This window comes from Protomyctophum parallelum (genome assembly GCF_964188405.1).
Source record: "Protomyctophum parallelum genome assembly, chromosome: 2".
In the NCBI taxonomy this organism is placed as follows: Eukaryota; Metazoa; Chordata; class Actinopteri; order Myctophiformes; family Myctophidae; genus Protomyctophum; species Protomyctophum parallelum.
Window position 1 is genome coordinate 37,956,450 of NC_139699.1, and position 26,316 is coordinate 37,982,765.

Here is a 26,316-nt window from a genome sequence, read left to right on the forward strand (position 1 = left end):
CAATAATTTCTAGGACTACGCAACTACACAGTAAAATCTGTGTTCATTATCACACCAGATATTACAGCGTATAAGGAAAACATTCTTGGTCACATTTAAGTAAATAATCCAATTTAGCTAATTTTGGCCAACAATCATCTTCAGTTAAAAACAATCAGGAGAATTAAATACTCCTCTTTACATAGTGTATACACACATCTGTTCTGTGCTGTGAAAGCATATTCACTTATAAACATATAAAAATACTTGTCAACTAGTTTGATAAGAAAATAATGTATAAAAGTAGTAGAAACATTTAATCAAGTCCGTTACTTCCATCATCTGATTTTCTTTTTTGTGGTGTATATTACAAGGTGATAAACAAACACGATTGCAGTTCTTCATTTTTATGGCGAAACAGAAATAGACGTGGAAAGGAATGGTCAGAGCAGTATCCAGGCGGATCCATGGCGATTAGAACTTGACAGGTCAGACGAGTTCATGTCCCATGATGATAGACTGGTTGTGTAAAGGCGTGCACGCCGTGCATCTCAAAGTGTCTGCTTGTCATGGCTTCCCATACGGTAGAAAGGCATAGGCATAGGGAAATCAACCAAATCAAATGTTTCAAGGGATTTCCAAAAAAAAGGGGGAAAAAAAGAAAGATTGCCAGTCATATTATTGGAATGATATGTTGCTCAATATTAAAGACCTAATAGCCAATAGACATAAAATATACATTTTATGGGAATGATGTGAAATTATCATTCTGAATAAATGTTCATATTAAACAAGTTATATTGTACTGATTTTCATTTAACAGAGGCCTACAGTGTTCAATTGTGGATGACTAAAGACTAAATTATATGCTTCAAATGATTTCTCCTGTACTGCATGTCAAGGTTTCCAAAAAAGCAAATGTATTTAATTGGGATTGAACTGTGACTGACAGGAAAGAGACAGAATGGATTCAGAAGAAAATAAAGACTTCCTACATTCAGGAGAAATGGCATATGATTTATAATCTACAATCTGTAAGACTTAAATACATTAGACAGTCCATATTTGGCCATTGAGATGAAAGCAGAATCCACAGAAAGGTTTCGAGTCCACTGTCATAACTTTAAGGGCAATCTAGATGTTACTATATTATATACATCCTTATATATTTATTTTTCATATATGTAAAACCAAACTCAAATCTCACACACTGTACTGTGGTGATTTAATAAGTCATTAGAAATACACTTTGAAAATCACAACAAATATCACATATGTACAGTAGCAGATTAGCACATGGGAGTAAAAATGAATATGGCACAACATACACAAAGCTTAAGATAATCTCTGTTCAGGTGAGACGGGAAACAAGAACAAACTCATTAACATTCTGCCTATATGTTTCTCATTCAATCTCGGCAAAAAAGTACAAATGTCACTACAAGGCAAGAGAAGTCCTTCAGAATATAAAAACAATTATTTTGTTAAGCGGATTTAGAAGGCAATATTTAGTGTTGGGGGACTCTCGTGTGTATCAGATTATTGTTGAAGGTAGAGTGGTGTTAACATTTGGCATTGTCAGTTGTCCTGGGAACAGCGGCTTCTGATCAGAGCATGTCAGAAAAAGCTGTCTGAAGTCATGCACGTGGAAAAAAGGCAGCGGTCAGTCATCCACATAGGATGTCATGTCAGGCAGAGGTTTGGGGTGAAGTGGCTGCATGAGTTACAGTGATAAGGCCCACTCAGACGATCACACAGTGGCAGCCACTCTTGTCTTTTTCTTTTCTTGTAGGTTCCGGCGAGGGTGGGCATTCCTGTTCCTGGAATTTCCTGGGAGATGGGGAGATGGGGGGGGGAGTCAAGGAACAAAATCATTGTTTCTGATGTAATCATTCAAGATTTATTTTTATTTTTATGCATATAGATGTGTATGTATTAAATCTGGACAAGAGTAAAATCTATATTGCTGTTGAGCAGAAATCAACATGCATCTCCATATTCTCTTTATGTTTTCAGCGAAATAATGCCCTCATACTTTAAGTACGTCAACATTCCATAACAATGGAGTGTAGAAAAGAGGTGAAGAAACGGGTGCAAGCAGATTGGAACGAGTGGAGAAAGGTGTCAGGTGTGATAGGAAAGTATCAGCAATAATGAAAGGGAAGGTGTACAAGTTGGTGGTGAGACCAGCTATCTAGTATGGTTTAGACTCTAAACCATACTAGATAGCTGGTCTCGACTGTCTCTAAACTTTAGAGACAGTCGCACTGAGGAAAAGACAGGAAGCAGAGACAAAAATGTTGAGGTTCTCTCTGGGAGTAATAAGGATGGAATGAGTACATCAGAAGGACAGTGCATGTTAGATGTTTTGGAGATAAAGCCAGAGAGGTGAGAGTGAGATGGTTTGTACATGTACAGAGGTTAGAACTGCCAGGCAGGAGGCCTAGAGGAAGACCAGAGAGGAGATTTATGGATTTAGTGAAAGAGGACATGAAGTTAGTTGGTTTGAAAGAAGAGGAGGCCAGGGTAAGATGAGGCAGATGATTCGCTGTGGCGACCCCTGAAGGAAACAGCCGAAAGTGTAAAGAAGATACTAATATCACAAAAGTTTTAAAAAAAAGAGAGAAGAAAAAGCCAATCTACAAGCTCACAATGTGAGAAAAAATGTATATTTAAATGACCACTTCACCACATTTCTACCTATTGTCATATAATTGGTCCTCACTAATGTAGTGAGGAAAATACCACCAATTTGGGCAGTTCAGAAACCTGTCCACCAGTGACATGATTTTTTTAAACATAAATGTAATGTAATGCAACGTTTCTACTTTCTATTAGCTTGGATTCCCCATCGATGATATGTCACTGGTGGATGGGTTTTTGTCAACTGCGCACAGCCTGCCTATGAGACACAAAAAGTTGTCCTGGTCAAAAATGAAATGAGGACCAATAAGAAGATGGGTGGAAAAGTGGTTATTTTTCCATTCCTGAAAAGTTACAGTTTTGGACATGCAAAGTTTCCACCCCACAGCGACGATATGTAGGCTAAGTAGGCCTTGAGGTTGATGAATTATAATAATGATAATATGATATGATAAGTACGGTATACTTCCTGGGATGAAGGAACCTACCTGATGACTCTAACCAGCTCGTGGAAAGCTTGGTCTACATTCATACGGATTTTGGCTGACGCCTCCATGTATGTGACCTTCAGCTGTCTGGCCAACTGTTGGCCTTCCTCCTGGGTTACCTGAGAAGGGGAGGCATACATACATACATCAGTGTTTGGGGTGTGTGAGCTTGTCGCCGTTGTCGGGCAGAAACCTCTCATCTCCATATTTTAACCATTTGTGTTATTTCTTTCTTCTGTAAATTAACGCCCTACTTGATCATACTACAGTGTCACACAAAAGCATCAAAAGTAGCTGATCTACAAGCTCAAAATGCAGTGCGAAGCAACACGTTTCAAGCTTGTAGATATGCTACTTTTACCGTTTATTTTTTATCCTGATGACAGTTTTGGACATGAGGTTTCCACCCGACAGAGACGTTTTGAACACAACCAAAAGTATGCTCAGTATAATAGTGATGCTCCAGAACAGATCACTAACAATTTTGAAGCACTGGTGTCCTCTGTTGGCGGGGCTGAGAAATGCACCATGAACTCTACAGCAGCACATTATCTTGCTCTAATAGGACTCAAATCAACGATGTTGAACCGTATGATATGGAGAATACTTTTGGGCCTTTTCCACTGTTGTACTAAACCGTGTAAGCCTAATCATAATCATGTTCTACTGTAAAGGGTCCCATCACTTGCGGAACAAAATTCCCTTGACTGTAGTGCCTAGAACTACCTTATATTTGTTGCTGCAGGCCCCAAGCAGTACTGGACATTGCAGTATTTACAGGTGCCAAGCAGTACTGGATACTGTTATTGTACTGTTATGTATTGTGATTATGATTGGTTAAAAAAAAACTAACACTAAAACGAAAGAAGTGGCCTGCTCACTCCACATGCATTGAAGGAAGCATGAGCTCAGTTCGGGATTCTCCCCAGGTTGGCAGAGGGAGAGTAGGGCCAAGATTACAGCTTAGGCAATTGGCACTGGGTGAAAAAATGGGTTACAAAATTGTGGGCAAGAAATGTGTTGTCAATGCTGCCATCTACAAGTCAATTCTATTTATAAAGCACATTTTAAAACAACCAAAAGGGCAAGGCTGACCAAAGTGTTGCACAGCATATAAAACAAAACACACATATTCAATCAAGACCCTTCTGCAACCTAAAAGAAACTGGTGACTTGTTTCAGTGACATAACATGTGGAGAAAGGTATTACAATAATTTAATCTATATATCACAGCCACGGGCACGTTATCTTGTAGTGTAGTGTGCAGGGGTCTAGGATTCAAATCTGTCTCGTCTCTATGGAGCCTTCAAACAGTAGGGGCATTATTGTCATTAACAACTTAAAACAAAATATCTCAAAGTGGGGTCCGGAGACCCCCATGGGTCCTTGGGCAAAATGTGTTACTATAGCGTCGCAATCATTTGAACTATCATCACAGCGATCCTGCATGTTTACACTCGATAACAATTGAAGTATTAGACCCTTCCTCATCCAGGAGTCAGCCCAGATCCTTATCCAGGCATCAGTCATATCAAAACTTGAATCTCTCCTTACTGGCCTCCCGGCATGTGCACTTAAGCCTCTCGAATATTGATCCAGAATGCCACAGCACCTTGGTCTTCAAGTAGCCAAAATGTTCACGTCTCTCCCCTTCTCCGCTCCCTCCATTGGCTCCCGGTTACTGCCTGCGGCAGAGGCCCCTTTTCCAACAAAAGAACTTTGGTTCTAGAACTGGTTCCGTTCTAGATTCTTGGAACCATGGTGCTTACACGGAACCAGTGGCCATCTTTTGGTTGCAGTTTCGAACCAACTTTTAGGATTCTGAACCAATTCATTGTCAGTGGGAAGTGGGAACACTCTGAACTGGTTCAACATTAGCTGGGTGAAAAAGAACCAAACTGGTTCAAACCCGGTGGAAAAGAGGTCAGAGTACAAAAAGCAAGTGTCCTAGCGCGACAACCTTGCAGGCGTACTGTATGCAAACTACTTTAACCATATTTTATACTTTAAAAAAATTGCAGATATACAAGCTCATCACATTGTGCCTTGTACACACACATTTGATGAATGCCACTGATCAGTCAGTCATATGCCTGCAAGGCAGCAGTCCACCATGAGGGGGTGATGTGGATTCACACCAGGTTGTGAACTGCAGCTGCATACCATAGCCTTAACAGATGATGCACTGAACACTCAAAGCACTCACGTGTAAAAAATGCCCCATCAAACATTTTCTCCCAGTGTGGAGGAAGAATGATTAGGATTTGTATTGTGGCCTTGAAATCCTTGGTTTCTGTTGTGTTTAAACAATAATAGCAATTCAAAACAGCACGGGAGGTGCGCTCATGCACGCGCACCTGCAGCCTATAAAGTATAATTTATGCTTCGTCCTGCGATGGTGTCGCGCACGCAGACCTCTATGCTCACAACAGTTGCATCTTCACACAAAAAAATAATACAAAAAATACAAAAAAGCAGTTTCAAAACGCGTAGAAAAGCTTGTAGATCAGCTATTTTCACTATTAAAGTGTCCAAAACGTGCTACTTTTCAGGATTCAAATTAAAAAGTAGCAGATCTACAACGCTGCATGCCGTTTCGAGCTTGTGGACTTTTGATCACTTAATTTAAGAAAACACAAAAGTTAAGAGGTTTCTGCCTGACAACAACGATAGATAACAGCAGATCTACAAGCTAGCGTTGTGAGTTTATAGCTTGGGCTTTATCCACCACTGCTTGATCTTTGGACAGACATACAGTACAAACTTACTTGTCTCTGCTGCTCAAGATCTGCTTTGTTCCCTACGAGGATCATGGGGAATTCATCTCGATCCTTGACTCGGAGAATTTGTCTTTGGAATTTGTAGATTTCCTCAAAGCTGTGGAACACAACATTCAATAAAATAATTTGGCTAATGCACTTTACACAAAGGGATGACACTGTGTTTATACGCACACTGAATATGCATACATGTGCGCGGCACGGCGCACACACACACACACACACACACACACACACACCCCCCCCCCCCCCCCCCCCCGAGTGCATTCTCCGGCAATGTGCATCTATGCAGAGATTAAATTGGTGCCTCTGAACTTCAGGATCTCAGTCAAACTTCCTAGGAATGTAAGCTCTTCACCACATAACCCCCCCCACACACACTCTATGCTTCTGTGAATCAAGCTAAGAGGGTTAAACAAGAGAGCAAAGAGGGAGAAGCCAGACATCTTCCATGGTGCTCCGTGCAGCATTGCAGAAACACTTGTCTGAGAACTCTGACACTTCCCCTTGCCCTACAGGCTGTCTCTCTAATTCAGTGTTTCTCAAAGTGGGGCTTCTGTGGTCCTTGAGGGGGTTCCAGGGGGTCCTCTGCTCAATGTGGGGTCCCCTGGGGTACTTGAGGGGGTTCCAGGGGGTCCTCAGCTCAATGTGGGGCCCCCTGGGGTCCTTTATGGAGTTCCAGGGGGTCCTCAGCAAAATGAGGAACAGAGGGTTAGTCCAAAAAGAGAATGTATAAGAATTACTATTTCGCTCATAGGTTTCACTCTCTGTACCGTTATCGCCCCACCTAGTGTTTGCAGTCAGTTTGCAGAATTCTGTTATAAATCGAATCTGACAAACCTTTTCTCACAGAAATCTTTTCTAATGTCTGCACTCTGCGGCCTAGCTAGTACATATGTACGTACGTACATACGTACCAATCCTGCATGGAAATGTTTGAGAACCGCTGCACTGTGTCACAAACTTCATGTGCACCACCGGAACCAAACAGCACGCAGACAGCACATAAAAGTGTCACCCGGGAGAAAAAGAAGCACAAAGTCAAACCACAAAGCCCAGGACGGCATTCCAGCCAGTGTCCCACAGACAGCTCAGCTCAGCTCAGTGAGCACACAGTCAATCTGGAAAGACTTGACTAATAGAAATGGAGGAAGGAAAGACTGTTTACTACATAAACACAAGGAGGGGGCTGTAGACTACGGGTGGGGGACTACAGCTCACTGCACTGCTGAGCGCACAGCACATACACACTACATATCAGTACAATATTACACAGAACATAAATAATCACACCCTCTATTAACTGTTTTTTATGTATTACATCGCGACGCATTGTGAGATTCAGGATCTGTGATTTTTTTTAAACATTTTTATTATTGTAATTATTTGTTAAAATGTTTATTCACCTATAATGACATGCCCAAAATATGGATTACTGTGGTTAAGGCTTGGGGACCTATCTTGCCCGTTGCCCTCAGCAATGTCACAACTCAATGGGGAAGACCTGTTCAGTTGAAACGTGTCCGTTGTTCTGTCTGTGGACTGGAGTAAGTAAGTAAGTAGCCTTGTCGAGCCATGAGGCCTATAGGGCAGGAGCCTATCTCCTGTTTCTGTAGCGTGAGGCAGCTTGATGTACAAGTACACCCCTCTGGACATGACACTAGTATGTCGCAGGGATTTACCCCCAATCCAACCCTTGATGCTGAGTGTCAAGCAGAGAGGCAACAGGTCCCATTTTTACAGTCTTTGGTATGATCCGGCCAGGGATTGAACCCCGACCTCCCAGTCTCAGGGCGGACACTCTAACCACAAGGCCACTGAGCTGTGGACAGGATAAGATAAACAAGCCGAAAGTTGCTTATAATAAACAGACTTGGCAACACTGGTGGCCGCCTCAGGGTACAACAACTACTATTTTTGGACATACATATGAGGTTTCCACCTGACAGAGACGATATTTGAAGTAAATACACCCGGATGTATGGTTTGAACCAGTGTTTCTAAAATGGGGATAAGAGCGCCTCAGGGGGTACTTTCTCACTTTCTCTCTTATCAGGTCTTAATAACAGTGGGAAAAAAGGCCAGATGGAGAAAGTGTCACTCACCTTCCTCTGTCAGTGACTGAGAAGACAAGCAGGAAGCCCTCCCCTGTCCTCATGTATTGTTCTCTCATGGCTCCAAACTCTTCCTGTCCAGCCGTGTCCAGTACTACACACACACACACACACACACACACACACACACACACACACACACACTTACTTACTTACTTACTTACTTATACTAAGTTAACATGTACCGATTATGTCTTTTTACAATATCATCACGTTCCTATATGCACTTAAACTCAACTTAAACTTTCACAAGTGAAAAGTGTGAGTGAAATTATTCTTTGTATAAGAAGGCAACGTTTCGCATTTTCAAGAAAAACGACATGGGTAGACAATAGAGAAAGAAACAAGGGAAACAAAGTAAAATTACAAGAAGACACATTGTCAAGAGTATGCTTCTTGTGCAGTAGAAAACATTTTGCAGCAGATATAGAACTCAGTCAGTATAGAAAGAAGCATGCATTTATATAGTTTTTGTGGAACAGTGGTTCTCAACCATTTCAGCGCACACACACACACACACACACACTTTTTGGGGTTGGCCTCTCCTTCTGCACCATAGTCCTTGCGCGTTGGCGTTCACTTCCCTGTTTATCATAATAGCAAGGTAAGCAAGCAAAAATATTTCTCCCAGTTTTTGAGTGGTGCAACCACTCCTACAACCAGCTTGCAATGTCCTCGTACTTGTTTGTGTGTCTGTGTGTGTGTCTGTCTCGTACTTGTTTGTGTGTCTGTGTGAGCATGAGTATGTGACTTAATAATAGCAGTAGGGGGCGCCAGAAACAGTGAGAGGGGTAGTGACTCTAATGAGAGAGAGTGAGAGAGAGAGAGAGAGAGAGAGAGAGAGGGGGGGGGGGAATTGCACCACTCAGTTCACACGTGTGTGATTTTTGTTTTACAGAGTAAAAGCGGACATATCTGCGCGACACCCTGAGCTGTTATTTTGAAAGAAATCCCGGCGCTTATTGCGTTAAGCAAATCATCTGGGGACACCCCTGCCAAAATCACACGGGGGTCCCGACTCCCGACCCCCAGTTCGGGAACCACTGTTGTAGAACACGAACACACACACACACACACACACACACACACACAGGTGAACTTACTGTCGAGCCTGGCTGCCCTCTCATCGATCACACACTGCTTGGTGTACGAGTCTTCAATCGTGGGATCGTAGTCGGTGACAAAGTACGACTGTAGGTGACAAAAACAAATGCACAACGTGACATAAAGAGACAACTAACTGTGACATAGATTAACACTTAACCGGAGTCTCACAGGGGTCTACCAAATCTCATTGCTGAAAAAAAAAAAGCTGATCCACAGGCCACAACAAGCTTGTAGGTTTGGCTATTTTCTAAACATGCTTAGGGTTAATATAGCCTACTATAATATTATATCAACCACTTCCTACGTATTTGCAGATAATGCACAGGGCCTTATTACTCCCTTCTAGCTCACAATAGACTGAGGAAAAACAGATAAATATGCTCCAACAATTATTTTGCATGCTGTCACTGACTTACATTCACATACCAAACACATGCTAAAGAGACAGTACATTAGCACATTAGCTTCAACAGTTACACCAATTAGCCTACATCTAAAGCCTGAACATTCCGTTGAGACTTGCATTCTGGCCCAAAATGGTCTCCCAGTAACCAAAAGTGGAAGGGTGGGGCCAGGGAGTAGGAAAGAGGAGGAGTCATGCATTTTTTACATTTTTCACATGTTTTGTAGTCCTGTCTCTCCCCAGAGACTAGTTAAGTGGTGACAGCTGAGCCGAGTGTTCAAACAAACACCCTAAAACACAGACCTTCTAAGAAAATAACAAAAGGTCTCCGTCTCCTGAACAACGAAATTAGGCTACAACAGTAATATTACAGTAGCATGGTGCCGTTATGTAAAGTAGCAAATATGCTCATATTCTATTCTAATAACTCCATTCTTTCTAACTTGGTATATGTGATATATTACCTTTTTAGTAAATAGAGCGTGAGTTACTTGTGACTGGGAGAAGGCAGACGGTTGATGCAGATAAAACTATGAGGGAGTCAAATCACTTGGCTGAACCATGACGTGTGCACATTTTCAATTTCATTATCATTCCATTATACATCCCTGTAGTATACCACGCTATGCTAGCTTTCTGTTGTGGTGTATGCCTTAGTCACATGCACACGTGTACGCACTCTCTCCTCAGTGCAGTGTCACATTCACTCACTACTGCTCAATAATTAATCAGTACTACGCTAACAGCGTGTGTGTGCATCCTTGAATGCACTTTACTGCACTGCCCTGCGTGTCACTGCAGAGCAGACACTCAGACCGAGGAGAGAGATGAAGAACCAACTTATCACATGACCTCATAGCTCCACCGCAACCTCCTATTCCAATTCTGTCAACTAATACTCCCTCTCTGTGTGCATCCTTCCATTGGGCTAGCAGCAACCATACACACAACAGCACAATCCTCAGTGTTAACGAAACCCCCGAGAGAGTACAAATGGAACCAACTGGACCCGTATGTTTCCATTTGTACTCTCTCTGGGGTTAGTTTCTGTTTGTTTTTTTTACAGCGTACGTGCTACTATTCCACTAAGAGCTGCTTCCTGTGATGGATGAGGGCTTTGCAGTGCCAGCAACAGAAGCAGCAGTAACAAGGCCAGACAACACCACTGGGGGCTGCTGGAGTCTGGCCGCTCACAGATTACATTACATAATCACCTAATGGTCATTATTTGAGATAATAGCAATTATTTATGCATAGTCATCAGAATAGTTTCCATTCTTTCATCTACTGAATATCATACATTTTTTAAAGATCCAAAAATTGTCTAAAAATGTTCACAACCCGCTACGATGCAGAGTGATGTGATGCTGTAGGTAACCATTTCCAATATTTTAAATGATATTCAATCAATGTATTACATTATTAAATATGGCCTGTTTTGGCTGCAGTACACATTTTATATTCGATTCTATTTTTGGTGTACAAAGCCTAAAAAGATGATGTTCGGATGTTCAATGATGACAAAAAACACAATTAACTTATATATTATATACTTCTGATTGCAATTTTGCACTGATCTTTGTGATACTATACTTGTACTTTGCTGCTACTGTGTATTGTCTTTTGTGTATTGTCTGTCTGTTTTAAAAAGCGTTGATGTACTAATGCACTTTTGCCCAAGACAAATTTCCCCTCGTGGGACAATAAAGTATATCTCATCTCATCTCATCATCAAATCATTAATCGCAATTATTTGTATGACAATGAATGGTCCAGTACAATGTCATGCTGGTGCCAGCCCCAGGCCTGTGAGTGGTGCTTCCAGGCAGCGAGAGGGGCAAGGAGAGTGGGGGCTGGGAGGAGGAGGGCGTGTGCTGCTGGGCACGTTATGATGACTCAGGAGGACCAAGTCGACAGGAATTGTGTGACATAAGCCAGCCTTGAGTTGGATGATGTCATGTGTGGTGGTCACCCTCTGACTCATGAGGTTTACCAGCCATAATGGAAATACATCCATCACTGCCATTGTACTTAACAGGTGCATCCCACTGTGAAGGATACAACGTTAGACCTTGTTTGCACCTCATCAGGGCTGCAAATAATAAAGGAGCGTTTATTTAATATATTTACATATTACATTCATATATGAATGAATCAGCGTGAACTAAATTGTACAGTAATCTTCTTTGGGTCGTTCAGAAGTGTCCCTCAAAACTGTTGTGTGTTGTGACTCTGATGTGTGTGTGTGTGTGCGTGCTTCTTTGTGCCATGCTGTCCCTAGAGGCACCACGTGGTCACTACAGTGAATGTGATCTGGGCTGTGGCCGTGCAGGGCTGACTGGCCAGAGGTCAGAGTCACCGTGTCCTTCCTCTGACACCACCAGTGCACAGTAACAGTAGGGCTGGGCATTAACCCCAAATATGTCAAATCCCATAACCAACTTCAGCTTGCTCATGTATGTATGTTTTTTTAATAACCCCCCCCCCCCCCCCTCTCTCTCTCTCTCTCTCTCTCTCTCTCTCTCTCTCTAGGAATCGACCAAAAAAAATCTAAATGTATCATTGACTAAATTGATTAGTCTGATGAACCACTTAACCCTGTATTATACTTTCTTGTTGTACTGTACAATGTTGGCGTGAAAAACAGCCAAGTTGTATATTTGCTTTCAGCCCCCCCCCCCCCACCCTTTTAATAATCAGTCATCATTGTAATTATAATATATTTATTGTATTATTATAATGGCGATATTGAGTCTTAGTTGACAGACCACAGCTACTGTAGGTGTTGCAGCCGCAAACCACTGCTGAACATGTTGACAGGAACACACTGGGCAGCTGACGCCGTTCACTGGGCCAAGATATATACACATACACACACACACACACACACACACACACACACACACACACACACACACACACACACACACACACAAACTAAGCGCTATAAGTGTATGATAACTTTAAAGTTGTGGTTTTAAAAATCCACACCACATTATCGTTGTAGTGCTTTAATGTTGTGAATGGACCTCAACTAAAGCCTGACATACATACTTAGTTGCATGCCGGTGTTGTGCTCATTAAATTGCCGATTCACAAGCTCACGAATGTGATGTGTTCTGAGCTTGTATACATCTGCTATTTGCCGCACGCAGATACCGCAAGCTACTAAGTATAAAGTATAAAATGAATCGGGCATAGCAGTAAGATGCCCTGAGGGCGAGGTCGCACTGAAACAACAGAGCTTCTTAATACAGCACAGTTCAGAAGCAGGAGTTAAAACTATTAATCTGGTGTCAGTGAGGTCAGATGTAGTGTTGCTGGCCGGCTCCATATATGCAGATCTAGGTGATGTTCCAGTCTTCTCCATGGGTGTCTTGACTGTACAGGGCTTGATGAGGTCAGATCAACATAATGGAATGTCAGACTCAGAACAGGTCAGCTCCATATATGGAGGTCTAAGGGTTTGATGAGGTCAGATAAACATATGGAATGAATTCTGTATTGGCCATATATGGACTGTGTCACGACTCGAGGCGTGACGGACGCGAGATGCAGGTTTTTAAGTGGTGCAACCACTTCATTAAGGAGCTATGTGTGTCTGTCCCTGGCTGGGTCTGTTTGAGTACGAAAATAGTGTTTTCACAACCAAGTGTCACTGTTGCGCAGCCTAACACACACACACACACACACACACACACACACACGCATATTAACTGTATATATGAAGATTTCGGGTGTGACAGTACAGTACAGTACAGTACAGTACAGTACAGTACAGTAGAGGGACAACCTGGGGACCCCCACACGGTAACTGTCATTTCTTGACCGTTTCGGACACAGGGCGCCTCGCCGGAACAGGCCCGGCCCCCTGGGTGTGTTCCTGGGGGTCTGGATGTACCGGGGACCCCCACACAGTAACTCTGTCATTTCTCGACCGTTTCGGACACGGGCTGGCTCGACGGAACCGGGCCGGCACCCTGGGCACGATTCTGTGGGTCTGGAAGTTCCGCAGACTCCCCGGGGTCTCACCACTTACTTTTTCATAGTAAATAACACTGGAGATTATACGGTTGCACTGCTGGGGGGGATATACCATCCATGCCTTCCATAGAGCTCCACTCTGCATGGCCTCGCTCAGCCTTATACAGCCAGCTCTGCAGGAAGGAAACTCCACCTCTGCAGCAGGGCAGCTGGCCCAGTCCAGCCCTGGATGGGGTGGGGTGATGTCACAGAGGATATGTTCCCCATCCCCACCTACCCACTGAAGTCCAAACACTGTCACTCAGTCCCCCCCTCAGCATTCCAACCGAACCATACATCCCACCCACACAGTCATATGAACACACACACACACACACACACACACACACACACACACACACACACACACACACGGAAAACATTAGAGTCCTGTTCACCATGAAAAGAGGGTTAGTGGATGATTCTCAGCTGCAGTGCATCTACCTCTGTGTGTGTGTGTGTGTGTGTGTCTGTGAGAGAACTGGCGGACCATCTCTTGGGCATCCAAAACAAGGACTCTTGTTTAGGTTTATTCAACATGTCAAAAGGTGTAGCAGTACTAGTCTCCTTCGCACAGGGCACCAAAGAGCAGATATAGACAAAGATGTTGCTGAATGAAGCTGTGGGTTATTCCATTTCATGGTCCTACCATTTAGGGTTAGTGTAAATGTACTGTCGCATCGACTCGCATGTTGTACATTATCTACAAACAAAACTTGAACCAAGCTTAGATTTTGTTCAACTTCCTAGTAGTAGGGCTGGGCAAACTTCAAATCAGTATGACTATTATCTCTAACTTCTGCTTCGATTACGATCAATGAACAATTATTTAAAAATGTATTGCGAATATAGCTGATCTGCTATTTTCAAATGCCGCCATAGTACAACAAAAGATAATCCAAGATTTTGTAGTTAATCTGTAGCCTGGAAACCAGACTGACCTGCTGTGTTCAGCCGTTTTCTTTTGTTTGTTTAGTTTTTTTCCTTTCACTACAAAAAAGAAAGAAGAAAAACACTGAACGGAGAAAGTCAGTCTGGCTGTATTCCAGGCTAGTTAATCAGATTAATTAATTTGGTAGATTTACAAAAGATCTATAAGATATTTTTGTGTTGATTCTGTAATACCGTTTCTGTTGGTCAGGCAGAAACCTCCATTCTAAGTTGTGGGTCTTTTTCATAAAGTAACGACCTACTTGCTCATACTACAGTCAGTACAGTGTCACACAAAATAATCAAAAGTAGCAGATCTGCAAGCTCGAAATGCGGCACAAAGCGGCATCTTTTGAGCTTGTAGATCTGCTAATTTTGCTACTTTTGAATTTGAATCGTGAAAAGTAACAGCTGGTCATATGAGGTTTCCACCCGACAGAGACAATATATAATAAATAATAACAAAAGATAAGTGCTTCTTCTTGGCTATTCGATTACCCTACACGAGCTAGATTAAGTCGTTATTGGTTCTAGATATGGGCTTTGATATATTTTCGGTCAACTGCACAGCCATACTTCCTAGATAAGTAGTAGACTAGACATACATAACCTACTTCTCATAATTGACGCACAATGCAACAGACACTTGTCTCTGTGTTGGCTGGCAGTCTCATCTCAACTAAAAGGAAAACAAGGATGGTTGTGATGTGTGTAGGCGTGCTGCGTGCAATAAACGGCATGCTCGCCTCGCACCATGCACCCACTTCCTCCACACACAAGCAGATTTACACAACACTATATATAGAGAGTTTTCTATCTCAGCCTCTTGTCCCACTTGTTTGGTTAAAGCAGCCACTTTAAAATGTGAACTGATGTAAGAGCAGATAAACAGAGCCATACACAGATTTAGCTGTAGGTGTGCAACAGTTAAGGTCCTGCAGACAGGTGCATTTCAGATTTTTCGCAGCGTTTTTCCCGCCATTTTTACGAAAAAAGCATCCAGTCTGTAATCTAACTAATCATTTATTTTATTTTATTGATAATGAATAATTTTAGAGAATACAAGATTAATCCATCCATATTTTGGGCATATCATTATAGGCAAAAAAGCTAAAGGAATAAAGAGGGGAAAAAGGGAAAAAAATTGCCGACCTATACAAGCTCACATCAACCAGCTAAGTGGCCTTGGTAAATGGTGCATTTATATAAGCTTTGGCCAATCTCTGTCTCTGCTCCTAGTTCTGCTGACATAGCAATACAGAGCCCTGGCTGGAACCCACATGTAAGCACCAAGAAGTCAGATAGAAGGTAGGCCTTGGCGATATGACTTCAAATCAATATCACCATCATTTAAAACTTTTGCCTCGATTGCGATTGATGAACGGTTAAAAAATAAAATAGCAGATCCCATGATGCATTGTGAGCTTCTACATTGTCTATTTGGTATGCTACAATTTAGGCATTTAGCTCTTAATCCAGAGCGATTTACAGTAACCAAGAACAAAAACATGGTAATACATCATATACATAAAAATCACACCTGTGTGAAGTGAGTCGTGCAACTGTAGTGTGTGACCGGGAGCCAATGTAGGGAGCGGAGAAGGGGGAGATAATTTTGGCTGGTTGAAGACCAAGCGAGCTGCAGCATTTTGGATCAATTGGAGAGGCTTAAGTGCGCATGCTGGTAGGCCAGTAAGGAGGGAGTTACAATAGTCAAGTTTTGATATGACTGATGTCTGGATAAGGAGCTGGGCTGACTCCTGGGTGAGGAAGCGTCAAATTCGTCGAAATTATAGAGTGTAAACCTACAGGATCGAGTGACCGCTGTAATGTCTGCTTTGAATGAGAGCTGACTGTCCAGGACAACACCAAGGTTCTTGGCTGTTGGAACCGAAGTTACCAAGGCGTGGTCTATGGAAATGCTAGCATTGTATAATAAAGTATTGGTTATGATTAATCAGGCTAAATGTAGTCGATTATAAAGATACAGGCATCCTACAGGGTGACACCCAGGCCACCTTCTTGTTTAATGTAGCAATGGGCCATGCGCTGAGACTCGCAATCAGTGCCAGGGTCCAGAGGACCAGAGGAAGACTAGGCACAGAGTACATCCAATCACAAAATCCCCACCTACAGTAGACTATACAGATGATACCTATACAGGTAGTCTTAGCCAAAGCAGAGAAAGGAAGATAACTACAACTAGCAGTAGAAATGAAGTGCAAGCAGATCAGCCTCAAGCTCAATGCCAAGAAAACAAAATTAATGACATTTAACGCGGAAGGACAAAACCATTGCTACAGCCAATGTGATGATGCTGGAGGTAGTCGAGGAATTCAAATATCTGAGTGCTTAACCCTCTAACACCCGCATTAATTTCTACTTGCAAAAAATAGATTTCAACCTTACTACTACTTTGTACTACTAGGACTAAGACTAAAAAATATGTTAAAAAAAATAAAATAAAAAAAGTTTGATGAAAGATTTATAATAATTATATAATAATATAATAAATTAATAATTTACATTTTGGGGATATCTTTCACAATAATGAATAAAACATGTTCTAGACATTCTAATGATCACAAAAAAAACATATATTACAATTATTTTACCTACTTTTAGTAGGGTAAAGGTCAAAAGTCTTAGGTTAAAAAGTCCAGACATTTTTTATTTGTGTGAATTTCAGCCTCTGTGGGGGGTATTTATATGCAAATATCATGACCAATGGCATTGAAATGGCATTGCAATGAACATCACTGATGACGTTTAGGTGAAAAAATAAAGAAAAGAAAATAGTAATTAAATTAAATAAAATTGTTGCTAAAAAGCAACGCTGGGTCTTAGAGGCTGCCTCAACGGAACAGGATCTGAAGGTCTGAGGCCGCTTGCCTGGAATGCCTTGCATGGGTTGAAACCTGACATGGGAGATGACCTGGGAGTTGTCCGTTTGTCCGTTGGCTACAGTGGAAGTCAGTACTGCTGTATGGGGTCAAGACGTGTACGTTCACAGTAGAATGCTATGAATGGCACTTGGTGTCACATGGGCCGACTACATCATCAGAAATATGGGGGCCTCCCACGGGTCACAGACAAGGTCATAGAGTGAAGGGTGAGACTGTCTGGGCACTGCGCCAGGGACCAGGAACTGGTGACGAGCAAATGGACACTGTCGGAGCCTTTACCCAAGGCACAGCTAGGAAGGGAAAGAGGCACACCACCTACGTAGACACACTGCAGTAGGACAGTGGAGCTGACAACACTACAGCGGCTGTGGCTCAGGAGGTACAGCAGGTCGTCCAATGATCCCTGGGTCGGCAAGTCCTTGGGCAAGACACTGAACCCTACAATGCCTCCAATGAGTTGGTCGGTGTGAGCTTGCCACCATTGGTGTGTGAATGTGGGAAGTGAGGACGCTGGCGTCGACTGTTCGCCGCTTCACCTCCCAATGTATGAATGAATGAACCATTGTAAAGCGCTTTGAGCACTTGGAAAAGCGCTATAAAAATGCAATTCATTATAACACTACAGAGCTCAAGACCCTGATGCTAGATAGCTGCGTGTGGAGGGTAGCAATTCAGGAGTCCCGAGTTGGTGTTGGCTAATCCTCATTATCGCATTGCATAAGCTACATGAGCAAGATTAAGTCTTTGTTCTAAATTGGTTCCAATTATCACATCCGATATATTTTCGCTAATAGCCCAGCCCTAGGGGGATACATTGCAGCAGGTGTCATCTGTAAGGTTTGGTAGTTTGTTTAGTGACCCAAAGCAACCATTTTGGGCATGTCAACAAAAGTGCACACTTTATTTCCAAATGAGAATCAGTCATATACATTTTAAGCATGCGGATGAGATAACCTTGTCAATAATGTAGCTCTAAGTTAAATAAAAAAGGCATTGATGGACTAAAATGTCATCATCCTAATAAGAGAATGCACATTAAGAGGATGTGAGTGTGAACTTTAGAGCACACCATTTTATAGGAGATTTAACAATTCCTGCACACAGCTGAGCTCTATGAGGCACGTGCTTCGACTAAGCAAGCTCCCTATGACGCTGGCACACAACTGGCCTTGATATGTCACACAGCTGCAGCCTTATGAATCATCAGAGCCCAGGAAGGAACTGGGCATTATATTGGAAAGGACAAATTTGAATCAACCGTTTGTTAACCCACTTAAGCCATACTTTATATGTTGTATGATGGTGTCATGCAAGCTCACAATGTGCCGCATTGTGACACGTTGTGAGCTTGTAGAATTTACTATTTTTTTGCCTTTGACATGCCCAAATTAGTGGTTAAGTATGGAGAATAAACCAGTCACTAGACAGATAGCACTACCTGTAATGTGTAGGTCTACCGTAGAAGACAAAATATGTGTTCGAATTTAGTTTCACCATTTTGTTTCTTTGAGTAAACTTTGATTGGGAGCATATGCGCTCAACTTCCTGTTCCGCAGTCATGCAGGTTCAACCCCAGGGGCTGGCCGGACCCTCAGCAGCTGTTGGTAATCAGCCATCACCCCGCACAAATGGCCACCTTCAGAGGTTAACGTTAAGCAGATGGATGCGTGCTCATTGTCTGTACATCTCAATCCCCAGTCCCACATTTGTTTCCTATATCACCCTCTGGAATCCACACCACCAAGACTTGGAGCCAAAAGCCAAATTTGCATTGTGGTCTGTGCACATGCTTGTACGTACATAGTAGAAACATAAGTGTGAGGGAGTGAAAAGAGAAGGAGACCGAGAGAAAGAGAGGAGGAGGGAGTGGCACAAACTTCCCGTGGAAACGCCCACTTTTCCCATGAGCTCATGCAAACCCAGAAAGGTCAATTATTCAATACCTAACACACAAAGCGAGCGAGAAAATACAATGTGTCCACCCGCCTTAAAGGTTCACTGGAGAACATTGTCCTCACGCCCAGGGAAGCCGGCAGCATAGTAAATGCTACTGCAGTGCTTTAGTCCAAAACAACAGGACCTCGTTAACCACTTCAGAACTGCTGTACAATGTCATTATCACTCCACACTCACAAGGAATCATTTTTTCACACTCCCACACGCTTTCCACTGCCAACACCCTAACTGATCAATATCTTATTCCAGGAATCATCCAAGGTCCACCTCATCATATACAAACTACTCATCGGTCTGGGACACACCAGAGTATGGAGTGCCCAGACAGGTAGGCTCAGGGGACACTGACACCTCCACTGAGCCTGTACCCGTCTGGATGCTCTGGACGCTGCCTGCAACAAACCACACAAATTAAACTGAGATCCCCGTTCCCTCATTATAAAACTGCTTGGCTATTCAGAGCATTTTCTTTATAATACTTTGGTAAACCTTTACAGTATAAGAGGATGTGTTCATTGCCTTAACTGACCCAGCATTCCTGCAGAGTATAAAGCAGTGGATGAATGCCCCACCAACCTGGCCCACTGCTGGCTCGGTTTACCCCCTGCTCTTTCCTAGCCTCTTTGGCATTAAGTACTTCAATCACCCTGCTAAATATCAGTGTGCACTGGACTCTGACCTCTTTTGAACCCACTCAAAAGCCCACAATCAAAGAGTTGCCATTTAAAGGCCTCTCTCCCAGAGCTCAAAGCAACCATCCAATGCATTGGGCCCGACTCCACAGTGGTCCCACAACACAACCTGTTTTTAATCTCCATTTTACATATATATTTAGTTTTCTCATAATCATGTACCTGTGTAAACATTGCAGAGGTTCTGAGACTGGTTATGAAAAAACAGTACACAGAACCCGAGCTGTGTAAACAACCGTTATTGTTCCAGTTAATCATGTGACATCACTAATGTTCCCCCTCCCCGAATTAAGCCTAGCCTAAGCCTGGCCATTGAGGGGTTATTGATATAGCTTTCTCTGTGGCCCTTCCATGTTTCGCTGTGTGCGACAGGAAATAAAGACTTATTATTATTATTATTATTATCATCACAGTCATTCTGTTTGGACATGCTAAGCCCCCCTGACTGCATTCTGCTCTGATGAATCTTCATCAATGGCTGCTTTGTGGAGGTGGGAGAGATCTAGCTCATGTGACACTCTCTACACCAAGCTACACACAACATCCAGAGGAGGATACACAGAATAAATACACAGGGAAAAGTGAAGGTGGCAACTGTAAAATAAATCCCAATAGTCATAGTTTGGGGTTGGGAACAGAACAGGTTTTTTTTTTATATCCTATATAATTGTTGCTGTAAATATTGTTCTTCTAAAAGGATAGGAATCAGCAAGAGAGAAACTCAGAGAGAGAGAGAGAGAGAGAGAGAGAGAGAGAGAGAGAGAGACAGAGACAGACAGTGAAAGAAAGAGAGAATCGGAGGGACAGAGAGAAAGAAACAAGTGGGAGAGAGTAGTCCCCTTGCTGGTGTTGAATTATTGTGATATATTTTATTCTATTATATTTTGATACTTGCTTTGACAATGTAAACGTACGTTTTCTCATGCCAATAAAGCTCCTTTGAATTTAATTGATATACCGTACTGACAGTTTTGAGGCTTGCAGAGACAAATAGCAGTACTACTGATATTGTGTTATTAATTATGGGGAAACAGTGTTCCCCTTTTGTTCATTTGCACAAAAGCACTTCTGCAAACGATCACATCAATAAAGTATGACTAGAGCGACTATTCAACTAAGGAAGTTGGAGTCACTCAAACAAAGGAGAGGTCATATGGTATACTGTACCACTGTCCAAGAAATGCATGGTTAGTGGGTACAGTTTAGTGCTGGGCAATAATATTATTCAACAATAAATCAAAACCGATATTAAGAACCATTAAACAACCTATAATCGAATAATTGAGATTTCTGATGAGCAATCAGATACCTAGCCAAACAGGTGATCCTCACCTGGAGATCTATACCCATCAGATGGGAGGTTCACCAGATTTGAAAATAAAGAACTGTGAAAGGATAGCCTACTGTTCACAAACTAGGAGTATAAGAATAATTAACTGGAAAAAGTGCTCCTCAGAGCACAGGTTATTGTGGCCTCATGGTGGCGCTATAATGCTAAGTATGCTATACTGTTCCCTGGTTTTGCCATACCTAAACTACTGTACTGAGGTTTGGGGGAATACTTATAAAACTTCACTTAATGCAATAACTATACTTCAAAAACGAGCTATAAGAATTATACATAATGCTGGATATAGAGATCACACTAATATATTATTTTTAAACTCATATCTTTTAAAATTCATGGATATAATAGAAACTAAAACTGCCCTTATAATGTATAATGTAATAAGTAAGGAATATTCAACTACCTGGAAATATTCAGGTGATGTTCTCTGATAGAGAGGGGGGATATAATTTAAGGGGGGAACTAAATCTAAAAAGAGTGGCTCGGACAACACTAAAATAATTTTGTATTTCAATCTGTGGAGCAAAACTATGGAACAGTTTGCATGTGGAACTCAAGCAATGCCCAAGTGTGAACCAGTTAAAAAAAAGATATAAAGAATACATTATTAAGAGGTATAGAGAGGAAGAGTTACAAGACACAGACTTATCATTTAGATAATTGTACTTAATTGATATATATATATATATATATATATATATATATATATATATAATATACCATATGTATGTATTATATGAAATATATTAAAAAAAAATTAGATCATAATATGATATATAGAATAGAATACATTATAGAGCATATACAATTACTTACACTATTACATTATTTAATGTACTTGGTTTCTCTGTTTTTTGTTTATACCATGTTGGTAGTAGATGACGTCAAGCAATGACGCTGAAATTAAGCTATAAAGGGGTAGGGTTATATAAGTTTTTTACTTCAACCTACTCCTTTCTGAACATACAAAAGTAAAAAAAAAAAAAAAAAGAGAAAAAAATAATTATACTTGCGGCCAGTGAGGCTTGTTTTTTTTTTCTTGTTGTTGTTTATACTTTGGGAATATTATTTTAGTTTTCTATATTGCACTTATTTTAATTCTTTGACTTGTTATGTTCAGAATAAAGTTTTTCATTCATTCATAATAGGCCAAGGTGAAAAAGGTGCCATGTCTTCTTAGGCCTTTCATGGCAATCAGATGCTGCATTCATGATTTAAGTCATTTTGTTCCAAAAAATGTGCTTTGACCTGCTGGTCGAAACACAGGCCAATGTGGCCAATGTGAAAAGGGTGTCATTTGTTCCTCGGCCTAGTGAGAACGCGTGTGCAAATTCTCATGGAAATCGCAAGCTGCGTTCATGAGTTGACCAATCCTGTAAACTTTGGAAGCCAATCTTAGCCAATGGGAATTTAATATGGAAAATCGGACAGATTCGTGTTGATCACATGACTATAGAGATACTGTACCGATTTGCGTGATGTTTGGACAAAATCTGTAGGAGTCATATCACATGTGTTTTGCAAAAATCGGCCTCATGGTGGGAGTCGTGGGACTATGATGGGTGAGTCGTGGAGGAGTGGTTGTACAACTCAAAAACACGAGTCAGTGTACTTTACAATATAGGCTGTTGCAATTGTTATATTAATTTACACTCTGTTCTGTGAGAATACTTAGTTCTACTTCTTACCATACCACCTTTATTTATATAGCACATTTAAATAACGTTGTACCAAAGTGCTTTACAGTAAAACATAAAAAACTTAATTAAAAAACAACAAACAACATGAAAGAAAACATCTCATACTATGCTTGGAAATGCCAAAGAATAAAGATAAGTCTTGAGGCGAGATTTAAACACTTGGAGGGTGGGGGCTTGTCTTATGTGCAGAGGCAGCTCATTGCAGAGCTTGGGAGCTGCCACTGAAAAAGCCCCGTTCCCTCTGAGCTTCAGCCTGGTTTTAGGCACCACCAGGAGAAGCTGGTCAGAGGACCTAAGGGTCCGTGTCGGATTCGGAACATAGGGTTTCAGCAGTTCAGATAAATAAATGAGTGCCAAACAATTTAAATACTTTAAAACAAAGACTTTGAAATCAATCCTGCATCGCACAGGAAGCCAGTGGAGGGAGGCTAGTACAGGGCTGATATGGTCTCGCTTACGTGTGCCTGTAAGCAACCGAGCAGCGGCGTTCTGGACTAACTGTAAGCGAGAGATGGAGACCTGGTTGATGTACAGGGCATTACAGTAGTCAAGGAGGGATGTCATAAAAGCATGAATTACAGTTTCAAACACAGAGCGGGATAGACAAGATTTAACCTTTGATAGCCTCCTAAGCTGGAAGAAGCTCTCTCTTACTACCTCATTTATCCGTTTGTCCATCTTTAGGTCAGAGTCGATTTTAAAACTTCATTCTTTACCTAATGATGTGATTTGATTTACAATATAAGCACACAGGAATGTTCCCTCCCTCTCCTCTGTTACAACCGCTGAATATGCATTTGATTAGAGGTATTAGGCTGTAGACTGTGGGGCTGAGCAGCAGCACAGCACAATCTGTCAGAGGGAATTCTCATTGGCAGCATGATAGATACACTGCACCATTACCGTTTTAGGTCAGCAGTCGCAAAACACAGACAGCGGAAATGTTATTACTTCAGCATGCAACTCCTCATAAATAAGACCTAATGGACATTCTCAACCCTGCCGTCTCCCAGTACTGCTGCCATGCCGGCCCAGCAAGCTGTGTCAAGAGTTCTTGCACGATTTTACAATACATTTAAGTACAACATTTTACAGTACCTTGCAAGCAATATGCCATTCTAAATCAAACAAAGAGCTGTGCATTTTAAATCCTTGTTAGCACATGTTAAACTGATCATTTAGACAACAGGAATGGCCTCTGTGTTGTGCATGGGGACTAAGCTCCCCAACACTATATCTGACATTTAGAAACACACTTGTCCAGCAGCTGTTGGCTTGGTGTACATTGGCTCGAGCCAATTAAACATTCTACAACTGCATTGTGTTGATAGCAACTGGTGTAGAGTATATGGAGCCACATACAGTGACTCTGTTTCTTAGATCAGCTGTCCTACAACAGCTGTCACTGCCTCAGTTAAATCCAAACACTAACCGTGTCATGCATCAGACCTTGACAGCCGTCAACCGCTGATTGTGGCCCTACGATCTAGACCCAAGACAGACTCAGGACCAGTTGTTGGGGGTATAAGGAAGCCACACTTTGCCCATTGTCATCAGCACAGATGGACAGTTATTCATGGCTGCTCCATCACCTGCTGAACGTTTGTTCCACTCCATGCCTCACCTCCCCCTGATCAAAAGCAGGTGCCCCGCAGCCCAGCTGTCTGGGATCCTGGACACTGTCTGCCTGCACAGCGCCAATTGTCTAACCGCCTGGCAGCCAACTCAGTGCCAGGCATAAAGGAAAAACTAAATTCTGAAATTAATTCGCCATACATTTTACATACATTTTCTAGATAGAACCAAAATGACCCCACTACAGGGGCAAGTCTCTTTTGTCAGTTGATGAGGGTTTATATTTGTAAGTCACTCTACGTCACTCTAATTGCCTAAATTGTAATTTGCATGCTACACACAAATGCATAAAAAAAACATAAACTGTACTATTTCCTCTAAGTTTTAAATTAAACCAATAGGTAGTATGGAAATGTAGGCTGATATTAAAGCGATATTACACTTTCAAATAAAATAAACATAAAAAACAATTATTGAAAAAAATCACAGCCCCCTCATGCATTAGAATGTCCTAATGCGTGAGGGGCCGTGATTTTTCCATAATACAGTATATATATATTTTTTATTTATCTCTTTAAAACGCAAAGGTCTGTCAACAGAAAATGTTAGCGGGCAGTTATGACCAGGATAGTGGAATTCCCACCATGCCACTTTCCCATAGCCAGTGTTGTTATACGACTCTAAGAGTAGCGATACTGTGGTCAGTTATTCTAAAAGCAGGCAGATGGTTGCATAGAGAGGGATCATCAAACACAACAGTGAAGAACCCACTGCCCTTTCGCTCTGTCCACTATACACTAGTGACAACCAACAGGGATCATTAGGTTAGCATAGTGAACATACAAATGGTTCTCTCTTTACTCCTGTCCCGAGTGAAAACCTAGTTCAAAGGTTTAGCTAGGCTATTTCTTCAGCATCTTAATGTTATGCTCTGTAATTTAACGCACATTTGACAAAATATTTTCAAGTAGGTTTTTCACTTTTGTGGCAGTTCCTATGGGCCGAAGAGAAAGCCCTTTTGGAGGTGTGCTCTTCAAAGTTCCCATTGTTTAAGCCAATTACAGGCAAATTCTACTATCCTATACTGTCATACAATAAAATTACAAAACCTTGGTCTGTCATTATGTCTTCTCCTCAATGGACTGACAAATCAATCTGAACTTGCACACAGGCATTGACCATTGGCACATGAAGAGTGACGAGGCCAATTGTCCACTTTCCCCGCATTTAAGCTGTGTATAGACTTAGAGGGTATGCATAATTGCATATGCATAAAGTGAGTGGCAAATCTAGTGGCAAAGTGAGTTTAACGTCATTGAACTTTGTTTAATGCAATCAGAAAGGACTTTTCTGTTTGGTTGTATGGGCTGTCATGGCCAGAAAGTAATTTTTTGCCACTCACGTTCCCGCATAACTTCCGGGTATGATATGATGTCACACGCATACCCTCCATTAGTGTTTGTGTGAAAGGTCCTGGCAGGCTATGGGATCTGCAGTCTTTGTTGCGGTCCCATAGCCCAGACAGTGGCCACCCACTGGCGGGTATGGACTATAGTAGTATAGATAGAATATCATCGTCACATGTCTCACATACCTTACCGGTATTTGGTGAAACACATGTTTTTGTAACAAACCGTGACCTTTGTAGCATTTGTGGTGGCCTCACAAATG

General features: G+C 41.8%; 1 protein-coding gene across 1 annotated transcript in view; it reads right to left on the bottom strand.

Annotated features, from left to right (window-relative positions):
• Window positions 1–342: 342 nt before the first annotated feature.
• The window catches only part of rras2 (RAS related 2), a 37,036-nt gene continuing 11,062 nt past the window's right edge, over window positions 343–26,316 (bottom strand). Inside the window, exons 2-6 of the mRNA XM_083794378.1 lie at window positions 9,109–9,196; window positions 7,997–8,099; window positions 5,880–5,988; window positions 3,111–3,229; window positions 343–1,809 (exon numbers count right to left, since the gene is read on the bottom strand). Coding sequence (XP_083650504.1) covers window positions 1,722–1,809; window positions 3,111–3,229; window positions 5,880–5,988; window positions 7,997–8,099; window positions 9,109–9,196 — 507 coding nt within the window. The 3' untranslated portion in view covers window positions 343–1,721. The remainder of the gene's footprint in view (window positions 1,810–3,110; window positions 3,230–5,879; window positions 5,989–7,996; window positions 8,100–9,108; window positions 9,197–26,316) is intronic.